The 17861-nt window shown below is 44.0% G+C and overlaps 3 protein-coding genes across 3 annotated transcripts in view; all 3 read left to right on the top strand.

Moving 5' to 3' along the window:
• lmo2 (LIM domain only 2 (rhombotin-like 1)) overlaps nucleotides 1-17861 on the top strand; it is a 196466-nt gene that overhangs the window by 141314 nt on the left and 37291 nt on the right. The gene's annotated exons all lie outside the window — the stretch shown is intronic.
• On the top strand, nucleotides 11636-12430 carry LOC310857282 (alkaline ceramidase 3-like; the record flags this gene model as incomplete). The annotated part of the gene is made up of 1 exon (XM_083762894.1): nucleotides 11636-12430. The coding sequence occupies one exon, from the start codon at nucleotides 11636-11638 to the stop codon at nucleotides 12428-12430; it is 795 nt and encodes a 264-aa protein (XP_083619020.1).
• LOC310857281 (PIH1 domain-containing protein 2-like) lies at nucleotides 15716-16666 on the top strand (the record flags this gene model as incomplete). The annotated part of the gene is made up of 1 exon (XM_083762893.1): nucleotides 15716-16666. The coding sequence occupies one exon, from the start codon at nucleotides 15716-15718 to the stop codon at nucleotides 16664-16666; it is 951 nt and encodes a 316-aa protein (XP_083619019.1).

Raw genomic sequence — 17861 nt, 5'->3', positions numbered from 1 at the left:
GTAGGCTAGCGGTGTATGGGACAGATCTCTGTCTGTGTGAGACGCAGCCATGCAGTCAGTAGGCTAGCGGTGTATGGGACAGATCTCTGTCTGTGTGAGACGCAGCCATGCAGTCAGTAGGCTAGCGGTGTACAGGACAGATCTCTGGCTGTGTGAGACGCAGCCATGCAGTCAGTAGGCTAGCGGTGTACAGGACAGATCTCTGGCTGTGTGAGACGCAGCCATGCAGTCAGTAGGCTAGCGGTGTACGGGACAGATCTCTGTCATTCCAGGACACAGTGGCGGGGAACCATAAAGCCACACTTCTCCCTCCAGCTATTATGCAGAACGGCCGCAGCGCTCTCTGGTTTTCAGCGAAAGTCCCACATATACAGTCTACCAACAAAAAAAAAGGAAAGTGTTTTCATTGAAGGGACAATTCATCCATTCTCACAGCCTATCACCACGAGCTGCTGTGGTCGTCTCAACTGGAGCGGATGTGGAATCCTTTTGTTTTTCTTTTCCCCTCTCTCTCTCCTCCCCGCTACGGTTTCCCCCCTCCCTCCTAATGACTGATTTATACTTTGTTGTTTGCTGCAGTGTGCTGGTGTCGCTCATCACAAGATAGAAATAGACGATCTACAAGTCACTTTCTCGGCGCGGCGCGGCGTGAGCTTTGCAGAGAGCGGCTATTTCTGGGGCCGTGTGAGGCCAGAAGAGTAGAATTATTATTTACTCACCGGGAAAAGTTTTTCCTTTATTTTTCCCCCCCCACTGGTTAATTTGTTCCCTGTGTCGTTGCCGTCACGAGAACATCCACACAGAATGCATTTCGTTGCTGTCGGATCTCTTGTGTGTTTTTTCATAAATTAATGACCTATACTTGATCAGTTAGTAACTAGCCCATTTTGGTGTCAGCATCATGTCGTGCTTTAGCTATTGAAAAATAGCAGATCTACAAGCTCATAGCGCGCCACCGAGTGGCGCGCTACGAGCTTGTAGGTCTGCTATTTTTTGAAAAATCGAAGAACGACTGACATTTTTAGAATCTGATCTCAGGTCAGAATGGGTTTAATCAGACCAGTGTGTGTCCAGTGGAAACCTCGTATGAATCTGATCTCAGGTCAGAATGGGTTTAATCAGACCAGTGTGTGTCCAGTGGAAACCTCGTATGAATCTGATCTCAGGTCAGAATGGGTTAATCAGACCAGTGTGTGTCCAGTGGAAACCTCGTATGAATCTGATCTCAGGTCAGAATGGGTTTAATCAGACCAGTGTGTGTCCAGTGGAAACCTCGTATGAATCTGATCTCAGGTCAGAATGGGTTAATCAGACCAGTGTGTGTCCAGTGGAAACCTCGTATGAATCTGATCTCAGGTCAGAGTGGGTTAACTAACTAACTGATCATACTAGGCCTACAGCGTCACACAAAATCTGCATCATGAGTAGCAGATCCTCAAGCCCAGAACGGGGCGCAAATCAAACACGTTTCAAGCTTGTAGATACTTGTAGATCTGCTACTTTTGATATTTTTGTCAATTTGAATGCTGAAAAGCAACAGTTTTTGACATATGAGGTTTCCCACCCACCGACAGAGGCGAAATATCACATGCCGAATTTGATAGATAAAGCAACGTGATGTTTCACCGAGGGTTAAAAGGCAACAACATGCATTGAATAAGCCATTAACTTACAGTATAGGGATATATAGGATATGAATAGATGTGAAAACATTGACCCACCGGCGACTTTCGTTATCGCCCATTCACTCGCATGCACCCGGGCGCCTCAAAGACCACCGTAAGGGTCCTCTCTGTGGTCGCATGCACCACGGGCGCCTCAAAGACCACCGTTAAGGGTCCTCTCTCTGTGGTCTCAGACGGACCTAACACCTTCTTCTTCATGCTGGATAAACACAACACAGGGAGAGACTTACATTATATATATTGAGGGGATATATCACACACACACAGAGAGACAGAGAGAGAGACAGAGAGAGAGAGAGAGAGAGAGAGACTCAGAGAAAGCACTTTCTAACTCCTCCAGGAGTCAAACCGCTCATAAATCAGAGAGCAATGAAAGTTTCCTCTACGAACCGGGGGGGGGAGGGGGGGGGGGGGGCTAAAACAAACCCCACCCCATCAAACCCGCTATAGCTCTCCTCTTTTCCTGGCAGGAATTTTTATGAGGAGAGAGGAGATGGGACTGGCAGATAAAAGATCACCGTAGAACAAAGAGGAGGGGGGGGGGGGGGGGGGAAATACCACAAAATGAATCTCCCCTTCAGTGAATGACAACAAAAATAAAGTGTCAAGACTTTATTTTTTAAGAGCATTTAGACAAATTTCTCTCTTACACATGTGAAAAAAAGACTTAAGATGTTTCCCAGAACTCTCATATCGGGCACGGAGTCAGAGTCCGGGGACAGGATTGAATCGGAGGGCTGGAGTTCAGACAAGGAAGGTTCGGGAACTGGAACTGGGGTAGCAAGTTTGCTGGAAGCCTTACGGCTTCATTTATGCTCCGTGTTTTATGCCGTGCCGGGACGGGGGACGGGGGGGGGGGATCGTATAGCGGTGGTGCTTACACATGTGAGCTTGTAGATCAGATATTTTCGGTGGACGGCACTGCATGTGCGTGGGCTATACCAAGAATAATATCAGGGATTAGATAAGAGTTACGCAAAAGACATTCTGGAAAAGTATAGAGATACAGGATATGACTGTTATGCCATTCTGACCGGGCACCCATTTTGGTGTCAGCATCATGTTATGCTTTAGCTATTGAAAAATAGCAGATCTACAAGCTCATATCGCGCCACCGAGTGGCGCGATAAGAGCTTGTAGGTCTGCTATTTTTGAAAAATCGAAGAGCGATTGACATTTCTAGAATCTGATCTCAGGTCAGAATGGGTTAATCAGACCAGTGTGTGTGTGTCCAGTGGAAACCTCGTATGAATCTGATCTCAGGTCAGAATGGGTTATGCTGCAGGTGGGGAGACGGGAGGGGCAAACCAGGTGAAGCTCCCTCTCATATTCCCTGGGAAACGCAGAGTGGGAATTATAAAGCCACGGTCCCTGATATCGTCGCTGGCCCAATGGAAACCTTGTATGTCCAAAACAGTTCCTTTCAGGAAATGAAAAAAAGAAAAATACCCCAGGCGCGGGTTCGACCCCCGATCTCGACGGACTTTGCCGTGTGCCGTGTGTCGTCCCCCCCCCTCATCTCTCTCCCCATTTCTACTATCAATAAAGACAGAAAAAAGCCCCAAAAATATCTTTTAAAAAAAACATACTTTATATTGGTTGATTTATGATTTATAACACCTATACCGACACACTTAAATGGACATTTCACCGCTGGAAGAAACTGCAGTCACTAAATGTTTTTGTAGTAGCACAATTTGGAATTTGCACCCTATGGCCTGCATAGACAAATAATGAATGGTGATAATGTCTGTGTGTTTGACTAGAGTTTGGCTGAATTCCTACAATGCCCATAATGCTTTTGTGCACTCTCCCTCTGCATGGAGGCTGCATGGAGGTGTGACTTTGTAGTCCAGGAAGGAAGTGAGACCATGTTTTCATGACATTGAACATGAACATGGTGTCATGACTAAAAAAAAATATATATATATATATATATTTTTTTTTAACATATTACAAATATAAAAACCCCAGGAAAGTGTTTCTTGTGTCCTAAACATCATTAAAGTAAGCTCTGATTGCAAAACCTTTCACTTTCAAAGGTTCCAGACAGTGAAAAGAGCAGTTATACCAGTTCACAACACCAGTGTCGGGTTGCGAGTCTGAAGAAAAAGTGGATATACAAGGTTTCTGCGAGACGGCAATGATATAATAGATCGACAGCCAATCCCACGCCTTGCCACTAGCAGGAAATGGTAGACATTTCCGGTCTCCTATTGGTCACCCTACGTATATACGCAATAATGATGGGAACCCATGGGCAGATGGGAGATTATTACGACCCCTATATGTGACAAGATGTTGACGTCAGTTCTTGCCAACATCCATCGTAGGTCTGTTGTCAGATGTCGCAGCCGGGCTGGCCGGAAATAGTTTTTCTCGCATGTATAGTCCAGTACCGCCAGGGCGTCTAAACCTATAAACTAGCAACAGATTGACTGTTTTATTAACTGTTTGCAGAAAAAAAAAGAGCACAGGAAAGTAGGCTAGAGTTCAATACAAGGTCTGCTAAGAGGATTTAAACCCAAGAAATGACCTATTGGCTTGTTCTTTCCCCAGTCATACTCAATTCATGAAAGCATCTATGCAAAAACATCATATAAAAAGTCAAATTAATCACAAATAATTTGGGGAGTGGCTGCAAACCATAGGTTCTCTTTTAGAGCGGTTTTGAAGGAGTCTAGGGATTCGCGTTCCTTTACGACTTGTTGGTAGGGCATTCCACAAGAGCTTGTAGATCGGGTTATTACAACATGCACGAAAATAGAGCCGCTAGGGTTGAGTAAAATCAACGAGAGACAATAGATCCTAAAAAAAAGGACCAAGTGAGTGCTGGTGATCTTTACACAGATACCATTTCTGACAGAGCCGTGAACCGTCAACTATTCAACTGACGAGTGCTCGCCTTTCTCTTTTTCCAAGTGATCTTGTCTATACTCTAAACGGACCACGGTTAAACCAAATGACACCGCAGGCTTGTCGCACCTGCTGTCAGTCAGTGCCACAGCACTGGATTTGGATTCTCAACAGATCCAATGTGAGGTGAGCCACATCATCACGTCATGGAGCAGACGCAGCGCTCTCTGTCATCATACTGAAACCCTAAAACACGTCATGGAGCAGATGCAGCGCTCTCTGTCATCATACTGAAACCCTAAAACAACATGTCAAACTGGAGATGATCATAACCACCGCGGACAGAGGGAGGGTAACACGTCAGGGTCCATGATGTTGTCATGAACCTCAATCATGTGCTGTGACCCCGAAACCTGCCTACTGAGGGACAGACAGACAGACAGACAGACAGACAGACAGACAGACAGACAGACAGACAGACAGACAGACAGACAGACAGACAGACAGACAGACAGACAGACAGACAGACAGACAGACAGACAGACAGACAGACAGTAAAAAAGGCTCACAGGTTGAAGAGCTGGGCTGACCAGCTGAATAACACTTAGCAGCTGTGAAGCTCTCCGTCTCAGCCAGATCCTGACCTGAATCAACACAGACATTTCAAAATGGCTATGGGGGGTGGGGGGGGGGGGTCGGTGGCTACTGGTGCTTACATACTGATCAACAGGTCACACACACACACACACACACACACACAGCAACACACACACACACACAAAATACCAAAGACATGTTGTTTTCATTTAGGACGCCGGCCGGGGCCCTTATAGTCATGTCAAATTTGCTTCCAGTCATCACTTAAAGTGTGTAGGAGATTTCAGTCCTTGTGGGGGAGGGGGGGGGTGCATGGTTCTCAAACTTTTTTTGGTCTCAGGTCACCCCTTGAAAAATACCTTTTTTCATCCAAGGCGCCCCTGAATTAGGCCTTCATAAAGACAAAATGGTAAATGTTACAGTAAATGGTGCAACTGTATATAGTGCCTTTATCCAAGGCGCTTTACAGATACTGTAGTGCATTACATTCACCAATTCACACACACACACACACACACACACATTCATACATCGATTGCGGCGGAAACCATGCAAGGCACCAAGAACCAGCACATCAGGAGGAATTTGGGGTTCAGCAGGTTCAGACACTTCAACACTTGGACAGGAGGAGCCGGGATTCGAACTGCTGACCCACGGATCACTGGACGACCTGCTCTACCTCCTGAGCCACAGTCGTTCTACAAGTTTTTTCTTTATAGAACCCTATACATTTAAAGCTGCTAAAAGCAATAATTTTTGTAACAAATTTGTAAATCACAAAAAAAATAAAAATAAAAGGTCATTCAAATTTTTACATTATTGCTTATAGCAGATTTAATGTAATATTACGGTAAGTAAATAACGTAATTTTTAAATCCCCCCCCCCCCCCCCCCAAGATACGGTATGTGTCACAAGGAAAACTTGAGAGAATAGAGGGTATGCATGTGACATCATCATCAAACCAGGAAGTTACGGAATGCCTACTGAGTGGCTAAAAATTACTTTCTGGCCTTGACAGTCTAATTGCATTAAACAACATTAAACAATGTTAAACTCACTTTGACCCTCGATTTACCGATCACTTTATGCATGCGCTTCCCCTCTATAGACCGATTCCGTACCGGTTTCATGGTCGCAGCCTACGTATTTCCTGTAGGCGGACTCGACGTAGCTGCGGGGGTAAAACCCTCACCAGGCGCATCTCTTCCACTACAGTGAACGGCAGAGTGACTGATGTTAGTTTGCCTCAAACTTTACTCCTTTACCTGCTTTTTTACTAACACTAACATTACAAAGATGCCCAGAACATCGAGATGAACCTGTGTAGTTTATGGCTGCTCCAACAGTAGTGGCAACATAACAAATAAAATAAAACGGAATGTCTAATATCCACCGCGATGGCTGAGACCAGAGCCATTGAGTAATGGTTGAGACAAAGCAGTGAAGAATCCTGCAAGATACATAATTTCAGTCTTACCCAATACCCAATCTTTCTGTTTTATGAACACAAGGCTGCTGTATTTTATACCTCATACTAAGCATTTAAAGTATGAGGTATAAAGTACAGCAGCCTTGTGTTAATAAAACATAAATATTTGGTATTGGGTAAGACTGGCGTTATGTATCTTTCACTGCTTTGTCTCAACCATTACTCAATGGCTCTGGTCTCCGCCATCGCGGTGGATATTAGACATTCCGTTTTTATTTTATTTTTATGTTGCCACTACTGTTGGAGCAGCCATAAACTACAAAGGTTCATCTCGATGTTCTGGGCATCTTTGTAATGTTAGTGTTAGTAAAAAATCAGGTAAAGGAGTAAAGTTTGAGGCAAACTAACATCAGTCACTCTGCCGTTCACTGTAGTGGAAGAGGTGCGCCTGGTGAGGGTTTTGCTCCCGCAGCTATGTCGAGTCCGCCTACAGGAAATACGTAGGCTGCGACCATGAAACCGGTACGGAATCGGTCTATAGTAGTTTCAATTACAACAGATTTATTATACTGTGAATAGTACAATATATTACATGGAGTAAGACGTCACTGAGCAGCTCCACAGCTCAAGGTATAGAAGTGAGAAGGACCTTCATTGAGTATTGTGGTTACTCGAGAAATGGTCTCCACCTTCTTCAATGACCTTGACCTGACCCTAATTCAACTGAACCCCCCAAAACAACAACAATCCGCCCCCTACTCAGGAGTCAGGACCCAGCAGTATAGGCATACAATTTAGGCATTTAGCAGACGCTCTTATATTAAATCCAGAGCGATTTACATTAAGCAAGAACAAAAAGCATGGGAATACATCACAAAAAAGCATTTATCATAAAACATGCGTAAGCTAAGAAAGTAACAGTGGAATATCTATGTTATGAGACTATACATATAAACTATATATATATATACTACTATGCTTATTATGTACTATGGCGTGCTATGACTACATACAATGCAATTATAGTGCTGTCTACATAACATGCTATAAGTCTGTATCAGATGCTATCTAAATGGTGGCATGGTGCGCTCAAGACCCTCATATGTGACCGTGTCTCACCAGGGACGTGCAGAGAGTGTTAGAGAGGCAGGGGCTGAAAAAGAGAAGAGGCACTTTTGGACAAAAATAGCGCAAATAGCAGATCTACAAGCCCACAGAGCTTGTAGATCAGCTATTTTCAAGGCGCAACCCAGCACTCTTTAGCTAGTGGAGGTGCGGTCGACACCAAAAAAAAATCACACCCGTGTGAACTGAGTGGTGCAACTCCCATCTCTCTCTCTCTCTCTCTAATACTATCTCTCTCTCTGTTTCTGGCACAACAGCGCCCCTACTGGTACTCATAGTCATACTGGTGCTCAGGGCCACATAGGTGAACACGGACATTGCTGTTCCTTGGAGTGGTTGCACCACTCAAAAATTAAAAAAATTGTTCAACGCAAAATGCTGCGTTCAAGTTCAGGAGACATTTTTGCTTTCACCGAAAAAACAAATAATTTTAGTTATTTCACTGCACCCTCTACCGATATTGCCAAAACAATCCCTTTCTGGGCAAAAAGTGCATTTATACGTGTGGTGGGGGGGGCTCAAAGTGTGTCCACTAAGGAGAGTATAGGCTTTCTACTTTTCACAACCCGTCTTTGTATTGGCGAGTAGGAAAAAAAAGTCATTTTTATTTTCGCTACAGAGGAGAGGCTGGTCTGCATTTATGCGAGCCCCGGAAGTAGACGGTAACATAGCTATATATGCGACGGCATTAAAGTTATATAGACCAGAGCTAGATTCTCAGGTAGGTTGATGAGTCTCGTCACCTCGGGGTGAACAGACTTTTTGCACCGCGGGCTGCTAGGATCTATAGGCTACAACTTGTTCTTGTTCAACAATGTTCTTTTATTTTATTAATGTGCACTGCCGCCAACCATACTCATATGTGTTTTACTTGTCTTATTGATGCCAGTTGTTGATGTTTATTTTATCATTTGGTTTTAAGTCCTTCGTTTTGAAAAGAGCTTCATAAATAAATGTATTATTATATAAAAAGCATTACTTTGGAGAGGACTGCACTAACTGCGTTCAGTTAAAAGGAAAGTGATTGACCTAGCTTTGCCTTTAGATTTCTGTTCCTCACTGCTGTTTCAGTATCATCATCGTCTAAGACTATAGGAACGCTACTGCCCTCATGTGGCCAGCTCCATTATTGGCCACACCTGGCATTAACATACATTCTAAGCCAATAATGTATATAATAATTTTCAGTCCTAATGGAAACAGTATGAAAAGATATGGCTAATGCTGTCCTCCCTGTGGATTATCTGTGCTCTGGAGACAATGCAGACAGATCTCCAGTAGCCATATTCCTGCATGCCATCAAATTTGTATAAATGTTTTAAATGTTGAATGATTTCAATATGTTAACATAGTGTTATATTGTATATTTCCAACACACAGCCTATGCAGTCACAATGAATACAAAAAAATAGCTGCGCAAAGGAATACCATAGGGGCCAAAGCTTCTGCCAATAAGTTGTTGAAAATGTTGTTTCATGTATACTAATGTGCAATGAGTGCAATATGCCATTGTGACAGCATAATAACTTGAATTTACATAGTACCTTTCGAAACCCCAAGGACGCTTTACAAAACAGAAAAACAGAAAACAAAACAAACTAATTGCCAAAAGCCTGAGTAAACAAATGCATGCAGGACAATTATAGCTGCTGGTCATCAGAGGTGTCTTAATTAATACCATGTCAAGAAGATTGAAATAGTCACGTCACTGAAGTGAACATTAGTTTCTTTTGCCGAGTAGATTATTAAAGAAAGATGGAAAATAATAGGAATAATAATGAGAAATAGGCCTACACACAGAGGTGGTGCCAACATCATGCCTCATGAACCAATAGTCACCCTGTTACAGCAGCCAATACAACACGCACACACACACGCACGCACGCACACACACACACACACACACACACACACACACACACACACACACACAGACACACACACACACACACCAAGGCTGCTATATGTAGGAGCCCACACCACACCACAACCTCTACAGCTATAGCCCTGAAACATGACTGTCATGATGATGTCATGAAGTACGAGCGTCATGAACCATGGCTACTATACAGCTAGAACTTTAAAAGGACATAAACAAACTCACACGTCGTGCATGGGCTAATTATAAAGTTACAACAAAGAGGCTACATACAGTACAGCCTACTGTACCCTGTCACACTTACTACCTTGCTTCAACAGAGGCCATACATATAGCAGCACAACAGTCATAGTGCACTCTTTAACTCCAGAACCAGTCAGTGAGCATGTTTCATTGTAGCCTATGCGGCTATGCCACCCAATCATTGAGTACAGCAGCCTATCTAAACAATAACATGCCATACAAGCAGCAGCAGCCAGCAGCAGCAAAGAATTATAAACGGTTCCCTACCATGACATGAGAGGCATCTTGACTTCGTCAGTTGTAAAGTGATGGCCAGGGTTAAAACTCTCTCATCCAGACGAGAAAGCTCCAGCAGTCCTCTCCACTAGTCAGCTTGGTCCTCCATCGATCCGCACCTGGCCAGCCAGCTCGTCAAACAGGTTGGGATACAGTCAGTCATACACTATACCGAATAGTCGTATAATATAGCCTATATCTATTCTAATTATTGAAAACAAGCTACTTAAAAACTCAAAAGCCAAAGTAGACGTTATAACGAACGACCCCAGAAGTTTTCATAGCGTGTCTTTTCTCTTGTCTGTTTGCTTCCTCTCTCTACCTGCGGTGAGTCCATCTAATCACTACACCTGTGTCCCTACAACCGGTGCAATGCAGAGCCGTGGTGCAATGCCGCCATCAAGTGTCAGAAAACTATAGTGCAAGCTAACCAAAATAAGTGCCAACAACAAACATGCAATGGCTCAGATATGATTAATTATGAATATAATTCTGTGATAAGCCTACACATCGTCACCTTTTTAAAATAACGGTCATTTTATTAGGTTTTTCAGAAAACAGAAAAAAAATATTTCTTAATAATTTCGCCCAAAAAGGTTTATATCCAAATAAATATATTGACAAAAGTCTGTCAGTTATGTGACATAGGCTATAAGAAGAATAAATGACTTGCCAATTTCTGATTGTTAGGCACATTGTTTAGCAAATCATGTTGTTTTTATTTTGACTTGGCCTAAGTGACAGTCACAAGAGCAATGTGACTTAAGACTTAATTAAGGCCTATTCATAATAAAAGGTACAAGGGAAGCTGGGCCCTATTGATGGGACCCATTTGTAGTGTTTGTTGTTTGTTGTAGTGTGAAACTGATACAACAGCTGTGTTAACCCCTGTTGTAGTCTAAGCTGAGGGAAAACAGGGGAGTAACACATGGAAAAGTACAACAAACCAAAACAATGTTTACATTTATTACAAACCAAAGTTGAGTTTACACAAAGTCAAAAGGGGAATTCAAAGAAAATGGCAGCACGGCCTTTACCAAGTGTGAAGTTTCCCTGGTCTTTACTTTTAGGTACACAGCTTTAACCATTCTGACCTGAGATCAGATTCTAAAAATGTCTTCTACATCCTGACAGTTTTCTGAAAAACCTATGTTTCTATGTCAGTCGTTCTTCGATTTTTCAATATATATATGATATAATAGCTAAAGCATAACATAATGCTAACACCAAAAGGGGTTCCCGCCCGTAACCAAAGCACACATGAGCCTGGCCATGGGTATATACATGAAACTCTATTCAAACCATGGGCATACAATGTCTCATTCAGGACATGCCTGCTGCAAAACGCCATTGTTAGGCAACGGTTTGTGCTGTGTACATGTCAGTGATGTCAGCTCGGTCAGCCTGTATATAGTGTTGTCAACTGGAGTTGTTTGTATACCGTACGTAGACTTTGATTGACTGGAACAGACAGAGTTGTGGACATAGGGACAGGGGCAGAGACACTCCACAGAGAGCAAGGACCAATCCTCCCCTCTGCCATCATGCCTCCGACTTTAGACCGGCAGGGATACTGGGGGAAACCCACGTCAACACTGGACTGGTGTGAAGAGAACTACGTAGTCTCCGTCTACATCGCGGAGTTCTGGAACACCCTCAGCAACCTGATCATGATCCTGCTTCCGCTCTACGGCGCCATCCGGGCACACAAAGATGGCCTGGAGTTCCGCTACGTCACTTCCTTCCTGGGACTCGCGGCCGTCGGCGTCGGCTCCTGGTGTTTCCACATGACCCTGCTCTACGAGATGCAGTTGCTGGACGAGTTGCCGATGATCTACTACATGTGCGTCATCGTCTATTGTATATTCGAGACTTTCAGGAAGGAGAACACGGTCAATTTATTTCCTATTGCGTTGTCGTTGTTCTTCAGTGTTTGTGTCACCGTGGTCTATTTACAATGGAAAGAGCCTCTCTTTCATCAGGTCATGATCGGAGTTCTCATAGTGTGCCTGGTGCTGCGATCCATCTACATAGTGACATGGGTGTACCCGTGGTTTAAGTCTATGTGTTACACCTCCTTGGGTTGCTTCATATTTGGATTCCTACTGTGGAACGTTGACAACGTCTTCTGTGACTCGTTGAGGGCCAGCAGACATGCACTACCGCCTGGCGTCGGAGCGGTGACACAGCTCCATGCCTGGTGGCACGTCTTCACCACCCTCGGGTCGTACCTCCACATGCTTCTCAGCCTCCAGATCAGGTCAACCTACCTTGGACACAGGCCAAAGGTCAAGTTCATCTGTCGGGTGTGGCCTACAGTGCGCATGAATGTTGACTGAAATAAAGCTCGTCAGTCTGCTGGGAACTGGACCCACTCAACCCACAACCCCACCAAGCCCGACCCGCACCTAACATAATGTGACGAACAGAACCCAAAACAGCAGAGGTGGTCTTCTCGTCGGCGGAACGAACCCTGCTCATGAAGTCTGCTGGTACGAGTGACATTCATTTAAATCTGTTTCACAGATGACTGGAGCCATAATCAGCATAATCTGTGCTCATATCAGCCCATGAACAACCAAGATGAGCCACATCTACAGTATCAGATTACACGAGGGAGAGCGAGTGCGATGATCGACTCCCACATGACCTCTATGCCCAGCTTTGAGGGTTTGTGACATTGGCTGATTATTGGTTGGTCACCCCATAGCGATGATTTGATTGGCTGGGCAAAGTACATATATTGAAGATAAAAGTAAGGGCAGAAAAGTGAAGACGAAGTTATTGACCGCCATAGAATGACATTTGTGATGATTTGATTGGCTGAGCACGGAAATGTGATGTATGACGATAAGAGCGCCCCTCACTTCACGCGAGTGTGATTTTTTCCCCTCTTTTTTGAGGCCTCCCATATCCAGCTTTTATATGTTCACAAACTGTGTCCTACACAAATGTTAAATTCCCATTGACAATGAATGGAAAATGTCATAGTGCTCTGAGCAAATACACAGTGTCTATTTTACATCATGATGATGTACGATGATAAGAGCGCCCCTCACTTCACACAGGTGTGATTTTTTTTTTTTTTTTTTACTTTACCTTAAGTGTTATGTATCTATTCTTTTAACGTCAATTAAAAACCAAAAGACACACCCAAGAGAGTGAAAATAAACCACATTTATCTCAATTTGGGCCATTATTATCATCATCATCATCATAACATTCATTTAAGACTCGGTAACCTAGTTGGTTAGCCTCTAGTCTCCAACCTCAATAATACAAATTAATAACAACTAGACATGAATCGATGAATCCAATACATAGGAAACAAGCCCTCATGGGATTTGTAAAATCGTACCTCTGTACTATTTGCAAACTGTAAATAAAGTATATATTCAATCCATCAAACAAGAACGTATGAGTCACTACAAGTAAAAAAATAGAAAAAAAAAGAAGAAAAAAATCACACCTGTGTGAAGTGAGGGGTGCTAATATAACAGTTTCCGTGCCGGGAATGGATTACTCCAGGTTAATGTCGCTGCCGTATCGGACATACCCGCCTTTTGTTTTATGTGTTTAATCCGCCGTAATGTAATGAATCAAAAGAAAATCCGTCTTCGTCGCGGAGTATGAGACTGGATGCCTTCGCTGTGATGACGAAACCGGAAATCGTCACATGCTGTGGGCTGCTAGGGCTTCTGGGAAATTGAGGCCAATGGAAATGCATTGGGTGCAACGCCTCATTGAAACCAATCTTGTGTGCGTCTTCCGGGTGCACCGAGATGGTGGATGCTACACACAGATCATAACAAACCACGGGAGCTTTTTTTGATGGATTTTCGCGGATTAAAAGCCCAAATAATTCAGCGTATGCTCTAAAGGTAATACAACAATCTCGGCAGTGAAGGGGGGTTGATTAAAATGCGGGTTAATCGTAAAAAACAGTCAAACTGTTAAAGTCCAACTCATGTTGATTAGGTGATGTAATGGTGATGTAAAACAAACGGTACAAACACAAACATTAAATGCATGCCATTAACAATAAAGAGACAATATGATGTAAATATTCCCTTCTCAAATTTTCCCTTCATTCTCAATGGTGTTTTTAAAACAAACATTGAACTAAAAACAAACATTAAACCTGTAAATAGGATGGGCTAGAGCTTAAGTACAGTACTTATTTTACACCACTGATCTTGACTTTAGTAGTCTTTTATGCACGCCCACACCCCAGGTCAGATTGGGCTGAATCGTTCCACACCCCAGGTCAGATTGGCCTGAATCGTTCCACACCCCAGGTCAGATTGGGCTGAATCGTTCCACACCCCAGGTCAGATTGGGCTGAATCGTTCCATAGCAGGAGAGATCAGTGCCACATTTCTTGCATTAACCAGGCCTCCCACCAGGGCCGGATTAACACCTCTGAGGGCCCCTGGGCACGTGCCCAAAGTGCCCATATGGTAGATCCGGCCCTGCCTCCCACCTCCACAACACCACATTTAAGTCTGGGCCTCACACCAAATAATTACTCAGTCATGAATGAACTGAGTCTTAAACATCATGTAAAAATCACACTTGTGTGATTGTGCTCACTTTTTAAGCCCCTCAGCCAATCAAATCATCGCTATGACTGACACACACACACACACACACACACACACACACACACACACACACGAAAACAACCACAGAAGTCTCATTTTACCGCTTTCCTTGCAACAACACTGGTCTCCCAAATCTGTCTGTGACAGGCCGTCTGCCCCACACTGAATACTATTGCCATTTTATTTCATTGTGTCAACTAAATCCTCATTAATGCAACCTAGATTCAACATACTCAACCCTGCACACATTCTAAATATGCCCCCGAAATATTGTACTGAGCACAATCAGTTACCACAATCAATAATAATGATAATAATAGTCTTTATTGTCTCCACATCATATCTTTTCAAAATATGGACAAAACATTAATAATTCTACTCGAGTTGGAAGCATTAAGATGCATTTTAACCCTCGATGGCTTCCTTTCTGAAAAACAACGTCACTGTGAAAAGATTCACGTGTTTAGATATTCTATTTACAATACGATGCGGACGGGAGCTGGTGTGCCACTTGGACGTAACGTAGGACTACAAAATGACGTTGGACTTACGGAATGACCACAGGACATAGGGATGAACTGCGGCGCCCCAAATATGGAGTTCCGTAATGATGTCGTCAATCAGAGAAATCCAATCTTGTTTTTGAGGGGCGCTAGCCCCTCCAACGTCTGGCTCTCGGAAATGACGTCACGTGGCAGCCAAGTCTATGGACTTTTGATTTCCTAAATTGGAGAGCGAAGAAATATTCATGTGTGTAAAGGTCAACATTATGTGACGTCAGACCACAGCTTAGTCAGCACATATAAGGTGTTGTAAGGTTCCGGCTAAAAATACGTTTAGATGTGTATTTTATCATTGCCTAGTGAGCATTTAGGTAAAATGTGAACATTCAGGTCTTTGTATCCTGTCTTCGCTGTCTTGTATGCTCTCGGACATTCATTATCGAAGTTTGTCTTATCTTGGTAGACGGCTTTCATAGCTGCATGAGTTAGAATGTCGTCCATGGGGTGTTCAAAGGATATGCTACAGCAGTTTTGGTCCATGCTGGATGATCTTGCTCAAAATGACCCTAACGCTTACCGGAGATTCACCGAACAACACATGAAGAAAGGAGCCGAATCAACCTCCCCACCCGAGCCCCATTCATGCCTTTTCACTGAAATAATAGCAGAACCAAAGGAAATGCTGTACATCAACGTGTGTACGTGGAGACGTGTACATGCACCTCAGGAGGACCTCACTAAACCGATGCCTTTGTGTGGAGGGAAACTGCAAAGAATCACAGAAGGAGAAGAGAAAGACTGGTACACCGTGTTGGACGTGGCATTTAACCCTGAGGTGCTGGGGTTGACGAAGGCCGAGAGAGCAATGGAGAAGTTACACCTGCTGATTCTGAGCTTTGCACAGAAGCAGTACGGACTGGAGTTATCTGGAGAGCACACAGTCACCAGCAGCAACTTCAAGGGAAGGTTGTCCGATATCCACCGTCGCCTCGGGGTGGATTGGCAGCTGCCACAGCGGTCTGCGTCCAGAAGCACACACCGGGACACGCCCACGGTCCTCGCCACCCAGACCCCTGCTTCGCTCCTGCAGCAGATTTCTTCTAGATGCGAGGACGAAAGCGAGTCCAACCTGGCAAATGAGCTCATCGTTGGGCCAGTGGAGAGCGAGAAGAAGTTGATCGAGGTGATCTCCAGCAGCGAAACGGCACAGCCTCAACCAGAGTATCGGCTCAGAGTAAACTCTGACTCTGAAGGCGGCCGTCGCTGGGTGGAGCTGACGGTCCACATGCCGGACGTTTGCTCCCTGTCGGAATGCCAGCTCAGCGTGTCCAAGGACGACGTACTCATAGAAGTGAACGGTGTGCAGCGCCTCCTTGTGGAGCTCCCGGAAATAGTAAATGAAGACACGGCCTCTGGCACCTTCAACAAAAAGAAACGCATGTTAACCGTGACGGTCGACGTTCTGTGAAAACCTCAAATGATCTGTGGAGGAAATGAACACTCCGTCCTCGGTTGGAGCACTAAGGACGTTATTATTCCTGCTGCTTAGTGTCCGGGTAGCTCAGTGGGTAGAGCACTCGCCTTTCAACCCCAAGGTCGTGCATGGGTTTGATCCTCGGGCACCGCCAACTCAGCGTACATGTATATGAGGAGCACGACTTGATGTCGTGCGGGTAAGTACTGGGAGCTGATGGTAGGTGTTGTGCTCCACCTCAACAATGCATCTCCCAGAGGTCTATAGCGCTTTGGAACTCCTGCACCCTGGCCGATACCAACAATAAGACTCTCTGACTTTATACTTACTTACTTTACTAGTCCTGCCGGGTGGAATGAAACCACTTCAAACTGCCCTTTGCTGCCCAGGGTGCTCCAGATGAGGTATGCATGCAGTGTCTGACATGCATAGGGGGGTTTTATTTTATTTTATTATGAACCAACCAACCCATATTTCAATGGGTGTGTAAGAATAGGCAGTAACACATTTAAAGTAATTTTGACTTGTAAGAGTTTAGTTTAGTAATGCAATGTGAGTGAAACATTTTCTTTTGACCAGGATCGTGCATGGTATCATATTATCATTTTCATAGTTTAGTTAGTTAATAGCCTAAATTAAATAAATTGTATACTAACTTGTGCATTATATTAAAAATAAATAAACATTAAATCTATGCAAGAACTACGCACAAAATGTTTCCACCTACTGTATGAATCTTGGAATGTCATGCAGTGTTTAACCTCAAATCCTATTCTGGGCATAAATCAGCGAAATATTACCAAACAAGCAATCTCTTGGGTCCTTATACCCAGGCACTCCTGAAATGCGGAAGTGCAGTTCTCATATTGACTAGTATTTGGGAACGATGCAAGTCGAGAACCATGCAAGTTGGAAAAATACATGCCGCACCCAATTATGCAATACCTGCTGTACCCATTGTCTATCTGTGTCCCCTTTATGCCCATATATGGAGTTCAATGCGAAACATGCCCTAATATGTAGTCCAGTGTATGACATCATATTGATGACATAACAACGTAACTGCTGATCCGACTGTGTTCCCATCACACCCTCTGACCTACAGTATGGCCATGACCATATACTGTACGTTGTATACAGTTCTACCTGTTGTCAGTGTACGTGTTGTCCCCGATGAGTACTTAGTGCA

Source organism: Protomyctophum parallelum (assembly GCF_964188405.1).
Source record: "Protomyctophum parallelum genome assembly, chromosome: 4".
Lineage (NCBI taxonomy): Eukaryota > Metazoa > Chordata > Actinopteri > Myctophiformes > Myctophidae > Protomyctophum > Protomyctophum parallelum.
The sequence above is the reverse complement of the archived record's forward strand: the minus strand, read 5'-3'. Positions and strand labels throughout refer to the sequence as shown.